The 25,746-nt window shown below is 33.6% G+C and overlaps 1 protein-coding gene across 1 annotated transcript in view; it reads left to right on the top strand.

Moving 5' to 3' along the window:
• The window catches only part of LOC145288991 (UDP-glucose 4-epimerase-like), a 42,702-nt gene that overhangs the window by 2,392 nt on the left and 14,564 nt on the right, over nucleotides 1-25,746 (top strand). The window contains exons 2-5 of the mRNA XM_080136374.1: nucleotides 12,944-13,065; nucleotides 15,531-15,628; nucleotides 18,426-18,539; nucleotides 21,838-22,014. Coding sequence (XP_079992500.1) covers nucleotides 12,944-13,065; nucleotides 15,531-15,628; nucleotides 18,426-18,539; nucleotides 21,838-22,014 — 511 coding nt within the window. The remainder of the gene's footprint in view (nucleotides 1-12,943; nucleotides 13,066-15,530; nucleotides 15,629-18,425; nucleotides 18,540-21,837; nucleotides 22,015-25,746) is intronic.

The following is a 25,746-nucleotide window of genomic DNA, read 5'->3' as shown; positions in this document are numbered from 1 at the left end:
TAATTTTCCTTCCTTCTGTTTTGTTTTTGTTATTTAATTCGAAACGAGCAGTGACTGATATTTATTAGGTGGATTTTTATCTGTACCTTAAATACTGCTAGTAAGGAGACCTGACGTTACCCGGGATTGAATGAGGATAAACGAATATTTCACACACACACCCCATATTTTATTGTCATTGAAATCTGAGAAATCGGCCATTAGCTTAGTCCACAGTACATTGTACTTTGCATTGCACAGGTACCTCCAACGCGCGCCACAGTTTTAACCCTCGCTGATGTAACACGATGTGTAGCTGTAATTTATTATCATCCTAACTATTTTACCATTTAAAAGAAGCTTCAAATAAACTGTTTAAATTTTTACAGCATACGAAAATATTGAAAATGCAAGACAAAAATCGTGTTTACATTATCGCCGCTTTAAAATAATGTTCCTATGTGGTGTGTGTGGTGAGGTTTTTGAAGCCGTAGATATACCCATGTTTTAAAAATCTAGCAAAATTCAAATAATTGTCATATTTTCCTGAAATTTTCGACATTTATTCATTATTGAATAAAATTACGTAATAAAAGTTTCTATAAATATATTGGAGAAAATATTTTTATAGATTTTCTACCCCCCCCCCCATATTTCATCTTACAAAAACCAAAAACTAAACAAAATAAATGTATGTCGATAAAAATTTCAACATATTTTAAATTTGAAAAGATCAAATAATTTTTTTAAAATAGTTATATAATCCTGTTATTTATTTCACTTAGATTTAAAGTTATAAATAAAATATGACATAAAATCAATATTATTAGGTTAAAAAAAAAATAAACATTTTTTCTTTAATTTTTTTTTTCTCGGTAATATAATTATTTGAATTACAATTAAAAAACAGAATTCTAAAAAGTAATTATTTTCAAAAAGCTTTAAATTCAAATTTTCTGCAATATGAAGTTAAAACAAAGTTTTTTTTTTTTATAACAGTTTTCCAATAATAAAAAATATATTCATATAATAGAATATATGACTCTTGAGATAATAGAAATTGCAAATCCAAAATTGACCTAAAAAAATTTGTTTGGATTTGATTATTTAAAATAATAGAGGGTGATCTTTATTTACTGGCGCTTTTTTCCAAAAAGGTACAGTGGCCTGTAAGCAACATTATCTTTTAGATACATAAGTGTCAAAAGAAGACATTAAAATTAATTTTATTTTATTAACTCTTGTCTGTGTAGTTCGTTAAAAAAAATCTGTTTTACAATGTAAATATGAAAATCCGATAAGAAAAAAAAAACGTTACTTCCATTAACACTAATAGCGTCAATGCCCATCCATAAAAATTGACTCAGAAAATAAACACACAAAATGATTACGTTGCTGTCATTATGTAAAACGTCAGCATTTTACACACAGCTCTGGTGGTGCCTATGGAGAACCTATTGTTGATTTTTATAAAATTATTTTATTTAACGGCTTGAATTAAAGTTTAAAATGTAAAAGTCTTTCATGGTTCAATTGTGCTCTAAACAGAAACATTCATTTTAAACACGCCCCTGTCACATCACAGAAATTCTCAAATGCACTAATGATGTTCGGCTGTACAAGGCATTAACCAGTCAAAATCGTTTGTTCCTTTCATTAGATTTTTTCGATTGTAGATTATCAATACTTATCAAAGACATTCTGATATAAAACCTATCTAAGAACACTGTCAGGCACGTAAAGTACATTTATGTGAAGTTTTTAAAAAATTGCCCCAGCTGTTTAGGAGTCCATAGGGAACGAACGCACACAAAGTTCCTTTTATATAATAGTAGAGATTACTTTTTGATTTGTTGTCTATAGTCAAACTGCCCGAAAATTCATCTGCTATTAATATTTAAAAAAAAATAAAATAAAAGCCAGTGCTTATTTTCAAGTCCTCTTTAAATATTCACCAACTTTAGCTAAAAAAAAAAAAAAAAAAAAAAATCAGAATGTGCTGTTGCCATTGTGCACAGAAATCACTTTTTCCATTGTTTCCAACATTATAGCTGTACTGAAACTAAAGCTGCTTTTAGGACCGCCAGCAGCCACTGTATAAAAGTAATAAAGAACGTGAGATAGTTGTATGCACAGTCTGTCAAGTCCAAAGTAGCTGAGAAGCAGCTTGGTTCCCATCAGTTTTGGCAAATAGCAAACAGAATCCTGAACAGAAGTATGTGTTCTAACCCAACTAATCTCGTCAGCATCAGACAAAGCCAAACTTTTTGCCAAAAACTTTTCAGCTAATTCTACCCTTTACGAATAAGGCCGTCAACCCCCAGCATTTCCTCGTGTATCTGAAAACCCGCTATGTGGCATACAAATATCTGTACATGATGTTGCCCAGCTAATCAAAAACTTTGATTCCGCTAAAGCATTGGCTCTGATGGCATTCCAAATATAATGCTCAAAAAATTTCAACTAGAACTAACGCCCATACTTACAAAGTTATTTAAGCGTTGTCTTAAGGAGAAATGCTTCCCAACACCATGGAAAATCTCATCAGTATGCCCTGTATTTAAGAATTCAGGTGATCGCTCATCTCTCTCTCTCCATACAGGCCAATAAGTCTCCTGTATGTCATGAGTAAGTTGCTGGAATCTGTGTTAAATAGAGAAGTAGTCAACCATCTCAGCAAAAATAACCTTTTTAGTTACATGCAATATGGTTTTCGTTCTGCATTTTCAGTCTTATCTCATAGGATTAGTGAATCAACGCAATTATCTAGGGCAATTGCTCTTGACATATCAAAGGCCTTTGATAAGGTATGGCATAAAGGTCTACTTCACAAGATCTCTAGCTATGGGTATAGCTGAAAATGTCTTCTCAATTATTAAATCATTTCTCTCTGATAGGTTTATAAGAGTAGTGATTGATGGGCAGAAATCAGAAACTCTCAGTATTAATGCTGGAGTCCCTCATGGGTCCATCCTGGGCCCAACTCTCTTCCTGATCTACATTAATGATCTTCCAAATCACATCCTTACATCGTTCATAAGCATTTATGCTGATGACACTATTATCTATGGTAGCACATCAAAGATCATAGTTCTCTCTGATTTTCTCTCCTCTTATTTTGAGCATGTGGTACAGTGGGGAAGCAGGTGGCTGGTTACTTTAATGCATCTAAAACCAAGCTTCTATCTTTACATCAACGTTCTGATCCCCATCTAGCATCAATTGAAATGAATGGCTCTCGTCTTGGGGAGGCTTCATATTTTGACAAGTATTTACTCCCGATCTGAAATGGAACCCGTATATCAAATCCATTGCCAAGGCCGCTGGAAAAATTGTAGGATCATTCTAATTCTCACTTCTGATGCAATTTTCTACTTTTATAAAAGCCAGATACGGCCAACGATGGAGTACTGTTTCTACATCTGGGCAGGAGCTACTACAGCAGCTTATCCTGCCTTGAGAGAGTTCAAAATAGACTTCTTAGCTTAGTGGGGGATACCCCTTTTCTCTTCTCTGCAACCTCTTTCCCACAGAAGAGACATTGCGAGTCTGTTTCTGCTTTATCATTATTTCCATGGCAAGTGCTTGTCTGAGCTTCAGTCTATGCCCCCCTCCGCCAAACTTTCATTAAAACACTTGTTGAGCTAGAACCACTATCGATAGCTTCACCCACTCTTTATCTGTGCCGAAACTTAAATGTAGATTCCATGAACAAAGCTTCTTTCTAAGAACTGCACATCTGTGGAACTCTCTTCCGTTGGCCTGCTTTCCAACTGACTACAATATGGTTGTCTTTAAGTCCAACGTAAACAAGTTCTTGATGAATGTCCCCCTAAGTAATCCAACTTACAAAAATTCCACATTGACTAATGTACATTCATTAACCCTTATCCTCGAGAGCCCTCCGGGCCTTGATAAGTGGTGATTGCTATCTAATAAAAAAAAATTTTTTTAGACTTGCAATTTGAAGAAGTTGTAAAAGTCTCCTGAAAGATAACTATCAATTTTCTTGAACTATTTCAAAGATAGTAAATTAGTATCTTAAGATACTGAATTAAAAAAAAGTACCTACTTTTTACTAAAAATTGCATAATTATCAATAAAAAAAAATCAGTTTAGTAAAATGTGGTCTTTAGCCATAAAATATCTATGTATAGAAATGTATGAAATGTGATAATTTCAATAATATTTCGTTTATTACTTTTAAACTTATATAAAATAATGGTTTTATAGAAACCAAAAAAAATTATTATAGCTTGATTTCTTTATTTTTTTAAGATTAGAAAAAAATTCATTAATTTAAGTACTCTTATTTTGTTGTAATAAAAAAGGAAGTGCTTATTTAATCTGCATATTTTTTAATATACAAAATTAAAATTTTATTTTTATCAGTTATTGCCCAATCAGTCTCCTCTAAAATTTTATTTTATAATCTGTGAAGTCCTTTAACGTGCAAATCATTGCTTCCACTGAAATAAAAGTCTTTCTTTTACACAAATTATAAAATAGGTGTTTTTCCTCTTTTGGTGCATGAAAGTTATAATCAACAGTAAAAAAATAAGATGTGATTTAAGGCACTGATAGCAAAATTTTGATGTGTATGTCACAAGACACTTAAAGGCATTTTTATCTGATATGCTTACAGATCAACTTCAGGTGGGTTATTTCATATTAAATCTAAACAGGAAACTTGGCCCCAATCATAAAATTAAACAATTCAATAAAGAAAAAAAAATCATCTAAAAAGATTGTGCTTACTTAGTAGTCGTCTAAAATTATAAACATTTTTAACGTGATAGAATGTCATTAATATTCCCCACCTCCTTTCAATTAAAAAAAAATGTTATCAGATGTCTGAAGTAATAGAAATTTCCAAGAATACTGAACTAATCAACATGATGTTATTGAAGCTCTTTGCATGAACAGACTTTGGAATAACAAAATACTTTGCAAAACAAGTGCTTGTTAGAAAAAACAAATAGACAGATTGTTAAGCATAAACTTGACTAAAGAGTTGAGCAAGAAAACTGCTCAATCAAAAAAATGTTTTTCATATAAAAAAAATTTGTTTATACTTATTTAAAAACCAGATATATTATTGATGACAAATTTCCTAATATATACAAAACAAGCAGCAGCAGCTCAACTAATCGACTTTGAATGTCAAGGTCAAAATGTTTAAATTTAAATAATAACTGACATTGTTAGTTATAGAAATGCATGTTTTTATTTTCAGTCTATATTTTCGTATGTGAGTAAGTCAGCTCAGTGGGTACAAGGCAAACGACTATATGTGGCCACCATAGACACATGAAATGACTTAAAAATGGGTTCAATACTAAGGAAATTAAAGGGGATAATTTCAAAGTAGGTATATTGTATAGACAAATAAAATGAGACAGTTGGGTTAGGTTTATGCAGGGAAGATGGAGGAGTGGATGCTTTCAAAACCGGCTTGTGTCCAGGCAAGGAGAAAAAGTGGGGAACATCTAACTAAGTTTATTGCAAGATAATGTTCTCAAAATAAGTTAACAACAAGGGGGGGGGGTCAAACTGGACTATCTTTCATCTGATATTCAAATTAGTTGTGGAACATTGGAAATTTTTGATTTCCATGAACATTTTTGGGGGATTGGTAAAAAAAGATTTGAATTCTAACTACGCAACTGATAAGAAAAAAACAATTAAGCAGGTTTGGGATATTGTTTTTTGTGATAAGCTAGTATATACCCGTTTGGTCGAGTTTTGCTGTCAAATTTCAGTTGTAAACAAATGGTAAATAACTTTCCAAGATGACATGATACATTTGTAAGTATTTTTCACTTGTTTGAAGCCTGTGTTTTTACACTGTGAAATTTAGCTTTTGGACTAATAGCACACAAGACAGCAACTTTGAAAATTAATAATTCAATAATTTAATTATATAAAAATAAACTTGGTTCCATTGTTTGTTTTGCAAATATTTGTATAGTCACATGAATAGTTTTTAGATATAATAGAAATAAAATTTTGGTTCGGCATACTTATTAAGAGATCATAATATTATGAAGAACCACCATCTACCACAGGTGAAATTATGTTGAATAATATTTACTGTTCAGTGTTATTTTTTTAAGTGGTCATGAGGAAAGACACTCCATATAACCTAGTATTGTCACAAAATTATGAAATTAATAAAAAAAAATAATTAGAGAAATTAAGAGAGATAATTTACGTAAGTTACTAAAATCTCTTCCCTTCACTGTAAAATAAATATATACATTTTTGGTCGCCCCCCCCCCCCCGGACAAAAATAGGGTGGACCTGTAAATTCACCCTTGTCCATTCGTCTGTCTGCACTTTTTCAATAACTATACCTTGGAATTTTAAAAAACTTTACACAAATATTAAACATGATATGAGTAAAAAAAAGTAGCAGAACAGATTTTCCGAGAAAACTCTGGTTGCCCCCCTAAGGGTGCCTTTCGGATTAAAATGGCTAAAATTGACACTTTTGTACAAGTGAAATATGACAGTTTAAAACAAAATAACAGGGAAACTTCTGTCAATCTCCCCCCCCCCTCCAGGTTCCTTACTCGACCCAGATAACGCCGAGGAACCCTACGACTCTACCATTTTTTTTTTTTTTTTAAACAACTCTCTTCACCCCCTTCCTCCCTGGCGGTCCTTAATACACCTCCACACACCTGGGCAATGCTAGGTACCCCCCGCTAGTCTATAATATAAAGGCAAAATGTATGTGTGTTTGTATGTCTTGCAAAAATTTCTGATAGACGCGTCGGAACCTGACCAAACCTGTATCGTTTCAATCTTGATTCTTTGAAAAATTGGTCAAAAACATTAATTCTTTCACCATCAACTGGGCAGTTTTCTACAAGGAGGGGGGCGGTTTTTTGTGTCACCATTTTTGCAAGTCATCTTCTCTTTTTGATTGACAAGCTGTAATTTCGTTCTCAACTTCCAGTCAGGGTCTTTCTTTTTTTTTTTTTTTTCTCCTCCTTTGCATTACAGGTTCGAGCCTGCTTGCCTGCCCACTATCACTTTCTTTTTTTTTTTTTAACTCCTCTCTTCATTCTGGCTGCCTACTGTTGTTTTGATTTCCACCCTACCCCCTCACTATTACCACTTTTTTTTTTTTTTTCTCGGGGGTTCCTTACTACACTACCTACACACACCCTGGCACCCCTGCTACTGTTGTTTTGATCCCCCACCCCCGGAGGAGAGAGCTTACTACACCACCTAAACATTCAGGCAATGCCAGCCCCCCCTCCCCCCGTTAGTATAATAATATGTATTAATCAAAATAGCATATTTTACGACTGGGCAATACTGGGCAGCCTGCTAATATATATATATATATATATATATATATATATATTTTCCCAATTCTGATTCATTATAAATCTCTAAATATTTAACTATATAGTTGTATTTTTTATCCAATTGCCGTAAAAGCACACAAGTTAAATGTGCAAATATTTTCCTAAACATAAAAATATACTTGTGGAGGATGATCTATCGATTTTAGCTTCACTGGTATTTTAAAATCAATAAATATTTATTATTTTATCATTATTACCAGCAATGGAAGATTTTGTTTTAAACAAAATCAAATAAAACAGACAAAAGAATCGTCTTGGCATCAGAAAATCAGTACAAATTTTTCTGATACCCTCAAATATTTTAATTTTTCCGGCATGGCGAACTGGTAAAAGTCGGGCAAATTAAATATGCATGCACCCCCCCCCCGTTGTAACTCTTAGATATTATCATTTAGACGTGATATAAGAAGTTTTAAGAAGGAGTGAGCTGACCGAAAAGTTCAGCAAAAAAAGCTTTTTACAGGCATACACAAAAAGCGAACATACATACATACACACACACATTTTCGCTTTTATATTTATAGAAGACTAGCTGTGGGTTTCCGGCGTTGCCCAGGTGTTTGGAGGTGTAAAAGAAAAAAGGTTTGGTCGGAAGGTAGGATTGAACTCCGAAGCTTTGACGCGAAGGTGGAAACAAAAGGGGGAAAAAAAAAACTGGCACCTAACCATCTCATCCACAAAAGAGAGGAATTGATAAGTGTGTTCAGTTATATTATTTTAATTGGAATTCATTATTGACGAAGATCCGAGGAATAGTTGGCTGAAACATCGTGAAACGACTAATAAAGATGAGAATAATAGTCTGCAATAAATAAATTGTGTTCAGTTAAGGTTTATGAACTGAAATATACAGGTGCGAGGAAGTGGCGTGATATTTGACCTAGTTTTGCGCTGCAAGCCAGCCGCCCCATCATTCGCTTTTTGAAGACGCGGCGAGCTGGCAAAAGTCTGGCAAATTGTTGTTAAGTTGTAGATATTATCATTTAGACGTGATATAAAAAGTTTTAAGAATGAGCAACAGCCTCAAGAACCCACCGGAAAAAAGCCTTTTGCAGATATACACAAAAAGCGAGCATATATACATACGCACACACATTTTGCCTTTTATATATATATTAGCGGGGGGTGCCCGGCATTGCCCAGGTGTTTGAAGGTAAATCAAAACTCCGGGGGGAAGGGGGTTAAAATAAAAAGAAAGTTTTGGTAGGTGAGTATGAGGATCCAACCCGAACCCTTGAGGCAAAGTTGGAAATTAAAGTGTGAAAAAAAAAAATGCGACGTTAACCATTGGGCCACCACAACATACTAACGGAAACATGTTTGAATTTATTTAATTACTTAGAATTTGCAGGTGCACATTTTAATGTCTTAATGAGGTCAACTTTGACTGCTGGGTTTTTATTTTTATTTTCCCAAGATGTTGGGGGGGGGGCAGCTCCCCTTATCCAATTTGAATAGCAATTGTCTGATATAAGGAAAATATTTCCACATTGATCACAGCTGATTGCTTTCGGACATTTCCAGTGATGGCGACCGGAAAAATACCGCCAGAATTAGTGTTGCTTTTATTATAGGAAAAAGCCTAATCCACATGCGGCAAGCGAAAACTGTTGAATATTTATCTTCCCGAAGTGGAGCAAATTAAATAGACAGGCAAGCTCTGTTGTTAAGTCGGAGATATTATGATTTATATGTGATATAAAAAGTTTTAATAAGTTGTGAGCCGACCGAGCGCTTCTCTGAAAATGTCCTTTCTTGGACATACACAAAAAGCGAACATACATACACACGTTTTCGCTTTTATATATATACTAGCGAGGAGTACCCAGCATTGCCCGGGTGTTTGGAGGTGTGTGTGGAAACTCGGGAGGGGGGGTTAAAAAAAAAAGTACGTATGAGGATCAAACCCAAACCGTTGAGGCAAAGTTGTAAATTAAAGTGTGAAAAAAAAAAAACGTGCGACGTTAACCATTGCCCCACGCGAGATGCTAACGAAAACACGTTTGAATTTATTTAATTACTTGGATTTAGCAGGTGCCCGTTTTAATGAGTTAATGAGGTCAAGTTTGACTGCGGGATAGTATTCATTTACTGCTGAATGCTCCCCCCCCCCAAGATGTTATAGGAAAAAGACTAACCCACATGCGGCGAGCGACAAATATTGAATATTTATCTTCCCAAAATCGAGCAAATTAAATAGACGGGCGCGCTTCGTTGTTAACTGTGAGATATTATGATTTATGTGATATAAAAAAAAAGTTGTGAAGCGAGCGACCGCTTCTCTGAAAAAAGCCTTTTCTTGACATACAGAAAAAGCGAACACACGTACATACATACATACATTTTCGCTTTTATATATATATATTAGCAGGGCTACCCAGCATTGCCCGGATATTGAGCATTTTTCATTGAGTGACATATACCACAACACAATAACAAAAGACAAAGTAATTATTTCTTCCAGGACACACTGCGCTTAAACACACCTACTCTATCTAGGATATTGAGCACTTTGATAATCTCAAGTCATCCCTCACTTCTTACCATAACTTGAAGATGAATGATGTCATCACCAGAAGTTACCCCCTGTTTACCACCCCACCTCCACTCGAGTAAACAGGAGGAGATAATGTCTATAAGGATTGTCTTATTTAAACACTCGCCAATCCTTGTGATGATAATCTCAAGTTGTCCCCCACTTAACACCATAATTTTAAGAAGAATGTCGTCATCACCGAAAGTGTCAACCCCAAAATTGTTTATATTTTAGGTAGCACTTGCTATCTGATAACCTTTGTATTCTCTTAATGTTTCATTTCATACACATCACCATATGTATATCATTTTCTTTCTTTGCTAAAACAATAACTTTTATACCTCTATTCATTTTTAATTGTGGGTGTGGTTCTTGGCCCTATTATCATCATCCAAGATAGCCTTTATCAAGGCCATGGACCATGCCACAAGTTATTGAAAACAAAAATATTTTAAAGGTCTTAATCCTAAAATATTACTAATACTATTATTAATGCATGTGGAACTAGTATAGAATTTGCCCATTACTGAATGGATATGAATTTTTTATATATTTTCCACTAAACTTTTTAATATTAACAGTTACACAATTTGTTATTCGTTATTGCTATTATTATTGTTTATATATATATAATAATATATATAATACACGGATAATGTTTAGTAGCCCTTCTAGTCAGTGTTTTTCTTTTTTATTTTGAAAAGAATATAACCTTCTCTGACTTTTTAGCCTTGAATGTGAATCTAATTTTGTTCTAGATATATATCAAATGTAAATATGCCTTAAAACGTAAAAGAATGATAATGCCTATGTGTCCTTGGATGAAGTATAATAAATTAAAGTTTGAAAATAACATTTTTTTTTTTTTCAGCATATTTTTATTTAATTTTTGCAAACATGTTAATGGTCTATTTGTAAAATGAATTTCTTGCCTTTTTAAAAATACTTGTTTTCATTTTTTTTTTTTTTTTTGTAACTTGATAAAAATTTTAAGTTTGTTTTGTTATTAATCTCAAAGTACAAAATAACTATGAAATATGGAATGGTTATTTACATGCATATCTACTTATGAAGGTAAGATATCACATCAGTTTCCCATCCTGGTTCTTTGACACACGTAGATAATTACAAAAAAATGTCTCGTCAATTAAAAAAAAATCTCCCAAAACACTTCTTGTTGCCATAAAAATTGAATTTATTAAATACTAGCATGGGTACCCGGCGTTGCCCGGGTGGAGAGAGATGGTATACTAAGGCTTTTGAGCAACCCCTAGTCCAAAAAAAAAAAATGAAAATAGCAAGTACCTGTGCGAGCACAAAAAAAAAATTAGCCGCAATAGCCAGGCTCAAACTTGTAATGTGAAAGAAGAAAAGGTGAAAAAAGCAAGCGTGCTAGTTGTCACGGCTATGGCAACTTATGATGTAAGGTATTATAAAGGTTTATTGAGATTGATAGGCGTATGACTTGTAAAAATGTTGACACAAAAACTGACCCCTCCTTGCAAAAAACGGCCCAGTTGATCAGGACAAAATTAATCTTTTGGGCCAATTTTTAGAACTATCTTTCAAACGATACTGATTTTGTCACAATCCAATGCTTCTGTCACACACACACATTTTCCCTTTTATATATTAGACTAGCCTGGGTGTGTGTAAGGGTGTTGGTGGAAAAAAAAAATTAGAAGTAGTAGGCAGGCTTGAACCATTAATGCACAAGAGGAAAAGGAGGTGGAAAAAGCAAACGGTTTTATTGATGCGCCCATCACAATTGTGACATCACAGACGGTCGAAATAATGTGTTTTCTGCGACGTTGATCCAAGGTTTGAATGACTTGCAAAAATGTCAACAAAAAAAGTGACTGCCTCCTTGTAAAAAAAAAAAAACAGCCTAGTTGACGGTGAAAGAATTAATGTTTTTGGCCAATTTTTGGATATTTGTCGGCCGAGACATCGAGCTTTAAAACAATATCTATTTTGTCATGGTCCGACGCATTTGTCAAAAGTTTTTCACAGATATACAAACACACATACACACACATTTTGCCTTATATATTATAGATTAATTACTAAAATTATTAATACCGTCTTGAAATTTTCTTTGTTTTACTTGATGATAACAGACAGAAAATTTTGTTTTTCAAGATTTTTCGAATGTTAAGAGAAAATTTTTTTCGTATTTAATATCATTCTATGTTATCGGTCTATTACAATACAAATGCACTTGTCTTGCTACCAGTTTTAAAATACATATATATATTTTTTAATAAAATTTTTTAGGAATTATGTTAGTTTCAATAAACCAGCTCAAACTAAAAACTGGTAATTGATTGACTTACATGTCGCTGAGTTGTAGGTCAACAACCTTAGCTCATCTATTATTTATGTTTCAAAGTTTCACAGGTCTTAAATGAAAACGATTACTATTTTATTGTTAGAAGAAAGAGAAAAAATGTTTGAATAATAATTGGCAACTGTTCTATAGCCTTCTTGACCCATTTTGCAGTTAGAAAATGGTTTAAGTTAAACTCTTCTCCCTTGGTCAACAGCAAAAACCACTAATTACTTTTACCAGAAAAATAATAAAAAATCATGTCTAAGTTTTATCTAAAGGGAAAACATCTTTCATATTTACTTGACGTTTCAGAGAAACAACTTAGAATTTTCATTGTTGGATGATTATCATAATACGTGTATGTCCAATCATTTTAAGAGAAGATATCATACACAAAAATAATGTAACTGATTAATCCTTTATTTCTTAAATTTTATTAACTTGGTTCCCAAAGGATTAAATTCCAATGTCATTGCTATCTGGCTTGTGAAATTGGAAAGCCAAACAATGATTCTAATTCCAATTCGTAAAATTTTTAAAATTCAGACTTCTAAAGCAATAAAATGTCAGCTATTGAAGTGTTGTACATATTTAATTCATCATGAAATTATTATATGAAAATATTCAATTCTGTTTCTTAGCTTCTCGTATGAAGAAATATTTTTTTATTGTTTTTTTTTTTATTTTTTTGCTTAATTGTTTTTGTTTTTTCAGTTCCACAATGTCAATACTCGTGACGGGTGGTGCTGGCTACATTGGCAGTCACATGGTGATAGAAATGATAAATGCAGGCTATGATGTGGTCGTTCTTGACAACATGGTCAACTCTTGTCGTGGTAAAATAATTGATTTATTATCTATATTTTTTTATTTTCATCATTCACAGATGGATGGTTTCTTATTTAAAGTCAAACTGTATTATTCACGAACTGAAGTGCCCATCCTACACTGGGTGCAAGTTTCTAGATATATAACCTTAATAAATCAAACACTCCACCCTCATACTTCATTTTTTTATATGTATATAGAGCTCACACTAAACCAGTATTATCGATTTCAGATTTATTCAAAACTAGCAGGGGTACCCGGCATTGCCCAGGTGTGCGGAGGTGTAGTAAGGAACTCCGAGAGGAGGAGGGGGGGGAGGTAAAAAGTGGTAGTGAAGATGGGAATCAAAACAATAGTAGGCAGTTTGGGTGAAGAGAGGTGTTAAAAAAAAAAAAAGCAGTAGTAGACAGGCAGGTTCGAACACGTAGCGTGAAGGAGGAAAAAAAAACGTAACATCTTAGCCAATGTCTCCATCTTGCAACCGGAAGTCAAGAGCGTTGAAATTAAGCGTAGTCGATCCAATGGTGACGATGACATGCTAATATATCAATGAAAAAAGTGACCCCTCCTTGTACAAAACGGTTGAGTTGAGGATGAAGAAATAAATGTTTTTGGCCAATTTTTCGATATTTGTCATCCAAAGGATTGAGCTTCAAAATACTACCAGTCTTGTGAGGATCCGTCGCGTGTGTCAAAAGATTTTGACAAACGTACACACACACACTCACATTTTGCCCTTTGTGTAATATATATATATATATATATATATATATATATATATATATATATATATATATATATATAATGTGCATTTCTAATATCAAAAAGTTTTTTTATAGCTTCTACGTCTTGCCTATACTGGTTACGATACTAAAAATGCTCATTTATTTAACGTTTAGCAATTAAATTTTCTAAAAAAAAATAATTTATCGACTTACTGTAAAAATAATTATCAGCAAATATTCTTAAAATCAGTAAAACAAATGTCACTCTTTGAAATGTATTTAAAATTGTTTTAGTCAACAAGATGACATAATTTGATTTTGGGAACAATTCATTTTAAAATGAATCCAGTGGAATCATTTAGTTTAATGATGTCAGATTAATCAGTAATCAGAGAGTCCTGACTTTTTAAAAAAAGGGGTGGAGGAGGGTGATAATGTATGTACAAACCTGAAATTCTCTTAACATATACATTATTATTATTATTATTAACTCAAATACTTGATTTTTTTAAAATTAAGTATATCAAACATATGTACTGTACAAATAAAATAATTTTTCAATTAAACTTTTTTTTGTTTTCTTTTTTACTCCAAACAACGTATATTGCCACTGTAGGGACTTTGGGGAGTTGAGCAGTGAGATGTCTGTTACATTTAAATTTCTAAATGTTAGTATAGTCAAGGAAGCAGGAAACAGGGTGAGAATTCCAAAGTCTAGCAGTCTGAGGGAAGAAATTATTAGAATAGAAGGCTTTCTGACATCTCGGGACTGCAACAGTGAAGCAGTTGGATTATTTCGAGTTAGTCAGGAGTATGTACGTCAAATGGGGCACAAATGCTAGGAGTTCATCAGAGCACATTGAGTTATAGTACTTATAAAAAAGACACAGGGATGTAACATTGCAGTGATGGGACACAGGTTAAAGCTTGCCTGATAGTGAGAGATCCATTAAGTTTGAGACTTTTTTTTTTTTTTTGTCTAAGAGTGAGAGACTAGTGGCAGATACACGAGTCAATATGCAACAACAATACTTGATGGCTGGGTGAATTGTGACTTTGTAAAGATATAGGATACTCTCTGTTGTGAGTACTTTTCTAGCATGGTAAAGGGAACCCTCCTTTTTACAGCAGCTTTGGCAATGTCCTCAATGTATTTGTTGCAATTAATGTGTGTAAATGTTAGGCCAAGGAGTTTGAAAGATGGGTTCTCAGATAGGTTGGTGTTTCACATGGCAATCGCTGGTTGAGAAGGGTTTTTTTTTTTTTTTTTTTTTGTAGTTGTTAAAGAAACTTGGTACATATTATATTTTAAAAAATAATTTTAGCAAGTTATTGTATTTCTTTTTCTTTAGGTGGTTAACCGCGGCGGGATAGGAATGTGGAGTCTTGTAATTTGTGCAGTTTCAATCCTATCCAAAGCAGGATTAGTTGGCCAAAACATCGTGAGACAACAACTATGGAAGGCAGTAATTGCTGAGGATACAATGACTCAGCATTTCTATCCCGTCACGGTTATGGTCAGAGGATGACTTGGCAAAAACATGAAACAACTATGAAGCTGAGAATAACAGTTCACAAAAAATGAATACTTCAATCAAAATGTTTAACTTTTTAATTTTTAATCTTTATCCTATGTTGTTGTTGTTGAGAAGTTTGTTTTGTTTGTTTCTCTTTTGCATAATCCTCGCAAAATCTTAGTTTTGATCAAGTTAAACAATGAAACTGAAATTCTTTCCTATTTTTTATAGAAAGTATCAAACGAATGGAAGAAATAACTGGAAAAAAAATTCCTTTCTTTGAAACAAATCTTTTAGACAAAGAAGCTTTACAAATTGTATTCCAAAAGGTTTGTTATTTTTATCTCATTTATAAAAATAAATGAAAAATAAACTTTTCTTAATATTTCTTCAGTTCTAGTCAACAATTCACTTACAAAAGGCATTTAAAACATAGCCTTAAACCAGAGAGTCCAAACTTTCACATTAAATTTCTCAATTTGTTAAAATAAGTTGGGTTTTTTTCTATTTTTCATTTGCATTAAATGTTTGGAAGAGTTTAATTTTCAAGGAATTTTTTTTTTAATTTGATAACAGAAATACAAAAACTTTTCAGTCGAGAAGAGTTATTTCCCTTTGAAAGTCAATTTTCTACCTAGGAATAATTGCTAGAATCAAACTTTCTATGAAATGAAGTTTGCTATAGAGGTTTTATGTGAGCAGCAAATTTATAATGCAACTGAAAGTTGTGGCAAGGAACAGTGGTTTTGCCAAACCATGCAGCTGTGGTATACCAAGGAATGTTTGGTTATAACCAATTGCCTTGACAGTCGATTGTGCAATGAGTCAATTTGCCAACCATCCTTGCATAATATAAGGGTGGGTGAAATGTCCTTGTTTGTCAGTTTTTGTCCACTGCATATGACACATTTTCGCAAATCACTCTGTGTGTTTTTTTTGTTTTTTTTTACACAGTGATCACCACTTATCAAGGCCCGGAAGCCACTCAGGGATAAGGGTTATTGCAGGTACATTACGTTAGTGTGGAGATTTGATGAAGTGTTTACTTAAGGGGGCGGTTCATTTAGGAATTTGTTAGGACTTGAAGACATCCAAGTTGTAGTCCGGTGGGAAGCAGGCAAATGGAACAGAGTTCCACAGGCGTGCAATTCTAAGTAAGAAGCTTTGTTCATGGAATCCGCGTTTTGATTTAGGCACAGATATAGAGTGGGGGAAATTTTTGACAGTGGATTTAGCTAGACAGGTGTTTTTCGTGAAAGATTGGCGAGGGGGGACCAGAGATTGGAGTTCAGACGAGCACCTGCCATGGAAATAACGATAAAACAAGGATAGGCTCGCAACGTCTCTTCTGTGGGAGAGAGGTTGCAGGGTAGAGAAAAGGGCATCCCCCACTAAGCCACAAAGTCTATTTTGTATTCTGTCAAGGCAGGATAGGCTGTTTTTAGCAGCTCTTGCCCAGATATGGTAACAGTATTCCATCCTTGGATGTACTTGGCTTTTATAGATAGAGAATTGCATCAGTAGTGAGATATCTTCTGGAGCGGTAGAAGGATCCGACCATCTTTCCAGCGACCTTGGAAACAGACTTGATGTACGTGTTCCATTTCAGATCTGGAGTAAAGGTCAAACCCAGAAGCTTGTCAAAACACGGGGCCTCACCCAGACGAGAGCCATTCATTTCAATTGATGCCAGATGGAGATCAGAGCGTTGATGATGTAAGGATAGGAGTTTGGTTTTGGATGCATTAAAGATAACCAGCCACATCTTCCCCCACTGAACCATGCGCTCGAGATCAGAGGAGAGAGAATCAGAGAACTTTGTCGTTTACATCCTTTGATGTGTTGCCGTAGATGGTCGTGTCATCAGCATAGATGTCAACGAATGATTTAAGTATGTGTTTAGGGAGGTCATTGATGTAGATCAGGAAGAGAGTTGGGCCCAGGATTTACCCCCTGAGGGACTCCAGCATTTATATTGCAGGCCTCCGATTTTTGTCCATCTACCACTACTCTTATAAGCCTATCGGAGAGAAATGATTTAATGATTGAGAAAACATTTCCAGTTATACCGTAGCTGGAAATCATGTGAAGTAGACCCTTATGCCATACCTTGTCGAAGGCCTTTGATATGTCAAGAGAAATTGCCCTAGAAAGGAAGCCTTTGTTAAGAGATTCACTAATCCTGTGGGATATAACCGTTAGCACATCTGCGGTAGATCTTGCAGAGCGGAAACCATATTGTGTGTCACTAAGAAGGTTAGGTTATTACTGCTGAGGTGGTTGACTATTTCTCTATTTAATATGGATTCCAGCAACTTACTCATTACACACAGGAGACTTATTGGTCTGTACTGAGAGGGAGATGACTTATCACCTGAATTCTTAAATACAGGGCAAACTGATGAGGTCTTCCAGGGAGTCGGAAAGCACTTCTCCTTAAGGCAGCACTTAAATAGTTTCGTAAGTATGGGAGCAAGTTCTGGTTGAAGCTTTTTTAACACTATAATTAGGATGCCATCAGGGCCAGTTGCTTTACTGGAATCTATGTTCTTAATTAGCTTGGCGACCTCATGCACGGATATTTGTATGTTACCTAGCGTGTTCTGTGTTATAGGAGGAAATATGAGGAGTTGATGGCCTTCGTCGCATAGGGTAGAATTAGCTGCAAAGTTCTTTGCAAATAGTTTGGCCTTGTCTGACGCTGACAATCTTTCCAACGATCTTGTTGTTTCCCTCACTCACATCTGTTGTTCCTGTTTATTTCTAATCTAATGATTCCTAGCTCATTCCCAGTTCTGATTTTATTCTTCATTGTAAACTAACTTTCAAGTAAACAACACTTTGTAACAATGCCATATTTTCATGGATATTTTCAAGAATTTTATGCAATTCTTGAGACAAAGCATGAAAGGAAATTTCCAAATTATCCTGATATTATGTAAGTTGAAAGCTTGAATAACATAACAAATTTTATTCTTTGGTTGATCCTTTGAAAAAAATCGATTGTTATGGAGTGTTTTTTTTTTGTTTGTTTTTCAATATTTTTTCAATTATATATTTTTTTGTTTAATTCTTATGAAGTATGTTTGTATGTTAATTTTTCCTAATGTATTTCTCTTTTTATAGCATACATTTTCTATAGTTGTTCACTTGGCTGGTCTAAAAGCAGTCGGGGAATCATGTGACCTTCCTTTACTTTACTACAAAAATAATATTTGTGGAACTTTAAATCTTCTTGAGGTAATTGTATTTTGTTGTTGTTTTTTTTTTTACTTTGCTACAATTACAAATTTTTTTTCTCACAAAGGTGATAAGTATTATATTAATTAATCAAAAAAATTTTGAAGAAAATCTTTTTGATATTTGAATGAAAACTTTGTTTTCCACCAAAAAATGACATTTTCATCAACAAGCAAAAGTGTTTTCAAAAGCCACAAAAAAAAAATGCAGACGTTCAGGATCTAGACGAATTCCAAACTAGTTTTCATTATTTTGTAATGTTTAACTGGAGTTAATTATTAAATAAATAACTTAAAAATGTTTATCAACAAAATTATAACAATATACAGTTAAATGGCAGTACTAGTTTTCTTAATGTTGGTAAACTAGCGCACTTAGACTTCAATATAAATAGTTCATCATGAAAGACGCTTGTTGCTCTCTACAACATTTTAAAAAGAAAAGAAAAATTTCTTTTTACTGTTTGGAATAAAGAAGAAATATTTTTTCTTTCAAAGCAACTTTCATGAACATTTGGAGAATTAACTATTTTAATTATTAAGTAAAAATTTTTTTAATTTCTTTTTAGAAAAGTGAAAATGATTCAATATTTCTACAAGATTAGTTTTAGTTATAAAAAATCATTTTGTAAAATGTAACTGTAAAATAAAAATCATTTCCAAATTATTTATATTTATTTAATAGCAGCTTCCTTTGAATACGTCACAAACTTGAAAATTTCCGTATAAATTTACAAGTGAATTAATTGAACCTTTAATTATATTCCAAGATCATCTTGTTTTACTAATATCTAAAATAAATAACATTCCTTTTAAAATTGTATCAAGCAAATGAAAATGTTGAATAATGTCCTCAAAATTTTGACAATAACAATAACTTATGTTAACAAGATGTGCTCCATGATATTCTGGATGACTCTACGTTAAATATAATTGGGTTTCAAGTGTCATGAGGATCTCATTAGTTCCAATCAATGTTATCAGGCTAGCAGGTGTTTTGTAACTATTTTGTACTTTCATCTAACAATTTAATAAACAAAAAAGATATTGTAAAACTTGAATTTAACTTGAAAATGCTATTTAAAAATAGTATGATAACACAAGTGCATAAGTACCCCCATTATATATATATATATATATATATATATATATATATATATATATATATATATATATATATAAATTTTTGGGGAGAGAGGGGGATACCGCTTGTTATGGAGTCAGTCCTAGAAATTGCTGAAGCAGTTTACCGTATATATATATATATATATATATATATATATATATTGGGGTGGGAGGGTAAATTGATTTCGTGAGATAAAGGACCATTTGAATAAATTCACAATGATTTAAAGTGTTGTGTTATTATTAAAAAATCATTTTATTTATTAAACATATTGATGGTCTGCAAAAGCAGATTTAAAACAATGTCGGTGCCTCATCCACAACATTGTCATCTCATTTAGAGGAGTTCATGTGGCAGCAACAATACAATTGCACACAGACTGATATCTTTAACATTTTATTGCAAATTTTAGAATTTTAATATAATGTAAATTAACTCAGTACATATTCCTTTTTGTTGTTTGTTTCTGTTGATAAATTGTTTGTTGGAAAATAATTTTACTACTTGTTCTTGTTTGTCTTATTCGAATTGAGCACATTCCGATTTGAAATGTTTTCTGTTAAAAAAATTTAACTCACTTCTTGTTTCCTTTTGGTTTGTCTTTGAATTGTTTCTGTGTTAAAACCGTATAGATCTATTTGCTTATGAAACTCTTTCAAATTTGTTGCAGAGAAGCCAACAAACGAAAAAAATACCCCCCCAAAAAAATACAATAAATGTTACGATTACTAATAAAAGTTACTTTTATACCTACATGGCTCATTATTTTTTTAGTACTTTTAAGTAGTTTTCAATGCTCTTTATTTCATCTATCTAAAATAATAAATCTATATATCTATAAAAGTGAAATTGTCTCTGTGTGTACATTTTCCTACGAAATTACTTGGACAATTTTCAGTCTACAGACTCAAGATTTGACATAAGGGGTAGTGAGATTTGGGGAAATCTTTTTAATTGGTTTTCGGACAGACATTTGATTGTCAAGCAGTCAAAGTTCAACGATTTGACCTTTGAAAACTCTATCAAACTCCTCTGCCAAATTTGGGTCTAAACACTTGAAATTTTAGATGCAGGTTCCTTGGACATGGATCAAACTTTTTAACTTGATTTGAGCCCAAAACAAATGTTATGGGGTCAAAATTAAAAATAATTTGACCTCTCAGCCGATTTTGGTCTAAACATTTGAAATTTTACATAAAGTGTATTCAGACATAGGTCAAGCTTTTTAATTGGTTTTTGCCCGAAAATTTGGCTGCCAAGGGGTTGAAATACAAAAAATTTGACCTTTGTCTCGAGCAAACTTTTCAGCCAATTTTTGGTCTAAACATTTGAAATTTTACATAAGGGGTATTTAGACATGCAGCAAGCTTTTTAATCAGTTTTTAGGCAAAAATTTGGCTGCCAAGAGCTCAAAGTTGAAAGAGTTGACGTTGACCTTTTCAGACTCTACCAAACTCCTCCGCAAGTTTGGGTCTAAACATTTGAAATTTTAGATGGAGATTACCTAGACATGAGTCAAACTTTTTAAAATATAAAGATATATATATATATATATATATATATATATATATATATATATGCACATAAAGTTATAAACAGTACATAAGGCCCGAGCACAGCTTGGCTGAACTGCTAGTAAAATAATTAAAGCGCAAATGATGAAATAGTACTTTTTTCAACTACATGCATATTCATTCAAAATTGTGCAAATTCATTCAAAATTGTGCAAATTCATTCAAAATTGTGCAAATTATTCAAAATTGTGGAATTATTCAAAATTAAAGAAATAAAGCACAAGTGCAACTGAAAATGATTTTTTTTTTTAGTAATTACACAACACTTAAAATTTAAATCATTGTGAATTTAATCAAACGTTTTTTTGTTTTTTTTTTAAAAGAAATTAACCTCTCTTACCATACTATTTTCAAGTTAAATTCAAGTTTTACAATATCTTTTTTGTTTATTAAATTGTTAGGTGAAAGTACAGAATAGTTACAGAACACCCAACAGCCCGGTAACATAAATGTATAGGTACCAGAAAGTGATTTTTAATATTGTAAGTGCCACTTGAATGAATGGTTTATTTTATTCTCGCTATGCCGTAATTTTGTGATTAAAATTTATTAGACAAAGAATCAAGGAAAACCAACATATTTTGTTTATCGGTTTACAGGTGATGAAAGAAAATGAGGTGTTCAACATCGTCTTCTCCAGTTCAGCCACAGTCTATGGTTCACCACAAAAACTTCCGCTTACCGAAAGCCATCCAGTTGGCAGCTGCACTAATCCTTATGGACAAACTAAATACTTCATTGAAGTTATTCTTCGAGATCTTTCCAAAACTGACAAGGTAACGTTTTGTCTTTTCTTTTTCATCAATTGTGACCATTGTTACATAACATTTTAAAGTGAAAATTCTTACAATTAATACATCTTTTCATTTTTTTTTTTTTTTTTACATGGGGTATCCCACTTATCAAGGCCTGGGAGCCACTCGGGGATAAGGGTTATTGTGTGTACTGTAATCAATGGGATAATATCGTAGTAATAGTTAGTATTGGAGATTTGATAAAGTGTCTTACTTAAGGGAGTGATTAATCAGGAATTTGTTTATGTTGGACATGAAGACATCCAAGTTATTGTCAGGTGGGAAACAGGCAAACGGGAGAGAATTCCACAGGCATGCACTTCTAAAAAAGAAACTTTGTTCATGGAATCTACATTTAGGTTTAGGCACAGATAAAGAGTGGGGGGAATTATTGATAGTGTTTTCAGGTAGATGAGTGTTTCTTGTGAAAGTTTGGCGAAGGGGGACCATAGATTGAAGCTCAGTTGAACACTAACCATGAAAATGACGATACCGCAGAGACAAACTCACAACATCTCTTCTGTGAGATAGAGGTTGCAGGGAAGAGAAAAGGATATCTCCTACGAGGCTACGAAGTCTATTTTGAACTCTATCAAGGCAGGACAAGTCCTTTCTAGCAGCTCCTGCTCATATTTGGCAACAGTATTCCATCCTTGGACGTACCTGGCTCTTATATAGATAGAGAATTGCATCAGCAGTGAGATATCTACTGGATCAATAGAAGGATCCCACCATTTTTCCAGCGGCCTTGGCAACAGATTTGATGTACGTGTTCAATTTAAGATCAGTAGTAAAAGTCAAACCCAGAAGCTTGTCAAAACTTGAGGCCTACTCAAGACAAGAGCCATTCATTTCAATTGATGCCAGATGGGGATCAGAACGTTTATGATGTAAAGATAGAAGCTTGATTTTAGATGCATTAAAAGTAACCAGCCACTCCTTTCCCCATTGTACCACATGCTCAAGATCAGAGGACAGAGAATCAGAGAGAACTTGGTCGTTTACTGTCTTAGATGTGCTACCATAGATGGTGGTGTCATCAGCATAAATGTCTACAAATGATGTAAGGATGTAATTTGGAAGATCATTAATGTAGATCAGGAAGAGAGTTGGGCCCAGGATGGACCCCTGAGGGACTCCAGCATTAATACTGAGAGCTTCTGATTTTTACCCATCAACTACTACTCTTATGAATCTATCAGAAAGAAATGATTTAATAATTGAGAAGACACTTCCAGCTATACTATAGCTAGAGATCTTGTGAAGTAAACCTTTATGCCATACCCTATCAAAGACCTTTGATATGTCAAGAGCAATTGCCCTAGAAAGGTTTCCTCCATCGAGAGATTCACTAATCCTATGAGATATAACTGTGAGCACATCTGCTGTAGATCTAGCAGAATGGAAACCATATTGCGTGTCACTAAGAATGTTATTTTTGCTGAGATGTTTGACTATTACTTTATTGAACACAGATTCCAGCAACTTACTCATGATGCACAGGAGACTTATTGGCCTGTACTGAGAGGGGGATGAACGATCACCTGAATTCTTAAATACAGGGAATATTGATGAGATTTTTCAGGGTGATGGGAAGCAATTCTCCTTAAGACAACGTTTAAACAGTTTTGTAAGTTGCTGGCACTGTTAGCCGACGGATGAGCAGACAGGATGAGGTCAATTTTCTCAGATATACTCTTAAAGACAGTAACACTGCTGTTGTGGGGGCGATAGAGGGCAAATATAAATGCAGTGGTGTAAGCAAGTGCTATCCAGAAGCACATATAAAGTAAATTAGCGTCTTCTCTGGAGATATCTCTACCACACGGAAAGCCATATTTAATATAGGCGCATATTCCATGTACATGACGATCTTGGGGGTCAGATTTAGATGTTACGTTAAAGTATCTTTTAATCATGAACTCATCTAGGGAAGTGGTCGACCCTATGCCAGTTTCGCTTAGAAAGAGTAAGTCCAGTTTCGTTTCCTGTAATTGGGTTTCAACCTTTGGAAGATTAGAACGTAGACCCCCCTGATGTTGGAGAAGGAGACATGGTAATAGGGGTCTACGTTGGAGGATAGGGTTCTAGGTTTATTCGTGTGTTTTTTTTTGGGGGGGGGGAGATATTTCATGTTGAGTTTTTGGGGTTTGTGGAACAGGTCGATAGACTTGGTTAGAGTAGGACAGAGAGAGAAAGACAGGAAATTTTTTTTTTTTTTTTTTTGTAGCACATAAGATAAAGCCGTAACAATTACCCACTAATATGGCATCGAGAGGCCCCACCATACTGCATGGTCCAGAATCCATTCACCAAATGGCAATACAGCAGTCCCAGTACTTTGCGCCTGCTGATAGGACAGCCTCCTTAGTGGTTAATCCAAGGTTCGGGTCCCTGACTATCAGGCAGGTAACATCACCCCAGATAAAAATTTACCTCCAGCACCCTTACTAGTGACATGACCACAAGGATAGACATAGAAACAGAAAAATTTCCGACATCTCAGGCTACTGTTCACAAAGTACTACCAACCGGGAAAGCAGCTTTTTCTTCAACCTTTGTCAGAAAAATCACTCATTGGAAATGAGGACTGAGGGACAAAAAAGAAGCAAGAGTTACAAGAGCTGCCGATAACACATCCACAGTGTATTATCTACTCTCCATTAAAAAAAAAAAAAAAGTAAGGACTTATTAATATCTACTTATATAAGTCCGTTACTCCATTCCCAGTTTAGGACGATATTTGGAAATAGTCTCCCCTCCCATATTTATACGTGGATATTTTTTGGCTTTATCTAACCTCGATAGAGAATGATTCGAGCATTCTAGCTTTACCTTATAAGTAAGATACTGTAATGTAACTTTCAATTTGTTAGATCGGAGGGTTTTTTTTTTTTTTTTTTTGTATTAATTTAGATTTTGAAGAACTCATTTAAAAACTGGTTAAGAGTAATACAATTTGGGTTACGTACTAAGTTTAGTCTAGTTAAAAAATAATGCATACTGCAGAGAAAAAGCCGCCTTTTTCAAAGTTTAGTTAATAGTGCAGATATAATTTGGAGAAAAACACCAAAAAAAAAAAAAAGAGCAAAAACAAGATAAGTACAATTGAAATGTTCAGAAATCTATCTATTTTATCTATTCCAACCATTTTAGATCACAAAACTTCTATTAGCATTGTTTAACATATCTTTCTATTATATAAAAGGGATTTTGTCTGTGTGTGAATAAAAGGGATTTTGTCTGTGTGTGTGAGACTTTGCTCCCTATGGACTCTGAAACAGCTGGGCCAACTTTTATGAAATTTCACACAAATGTACTTCATGTATCTGGCAGTGTTCTTAGAGAGGTTTTTTATCGGAATGTTTTTGATAAGTATGAATAATTAAAAAAAATTTGAAAGAAAGAACAGGCGATTTTGACTAAAGTTAACACCTTATACACCTTAACATCACAAGTGCATTTGAGAAATTTTATTACCACACAATCAGAGAGGCTCAGCATATAAAATCAACAGTAGGTTCTTTGATATAACAGGGGTGCGTTTGAAATGAATGTTTCTGTTTAAAACACTTTTTCATATCAAAATTAAATTCAAGCCATTATCACAGCACAAGCACAAAGGCCAGGCATCCAGGGTAGAACGATAAATTTGTCGCCCTAAAGGAAACAACACTACAAGTTTATTTTAAAACTTTTATTGGATCATGTAGT

Source organism: Euprymna scolopes, chromosome 2 (assembly GCF_053919585.1).
Source record: "Euprymna scolopes isolate OS-2025 chromosome 2, ASM5391958v1, whole genome shotgun sequence".
In the NCBI taxonomy this organism is placed as follows: Eukaryota; Metazoa; Mollusca; class Cephalopoda; order Sepiida; family Sepiolidae; genus Euprymna; species Euprymna scolopes.
The sequence above is the reverse complement of the archived record's forward strand: the minus strand, read 5'-3'. Positions and strand labels throughout refer to the sequence as shown.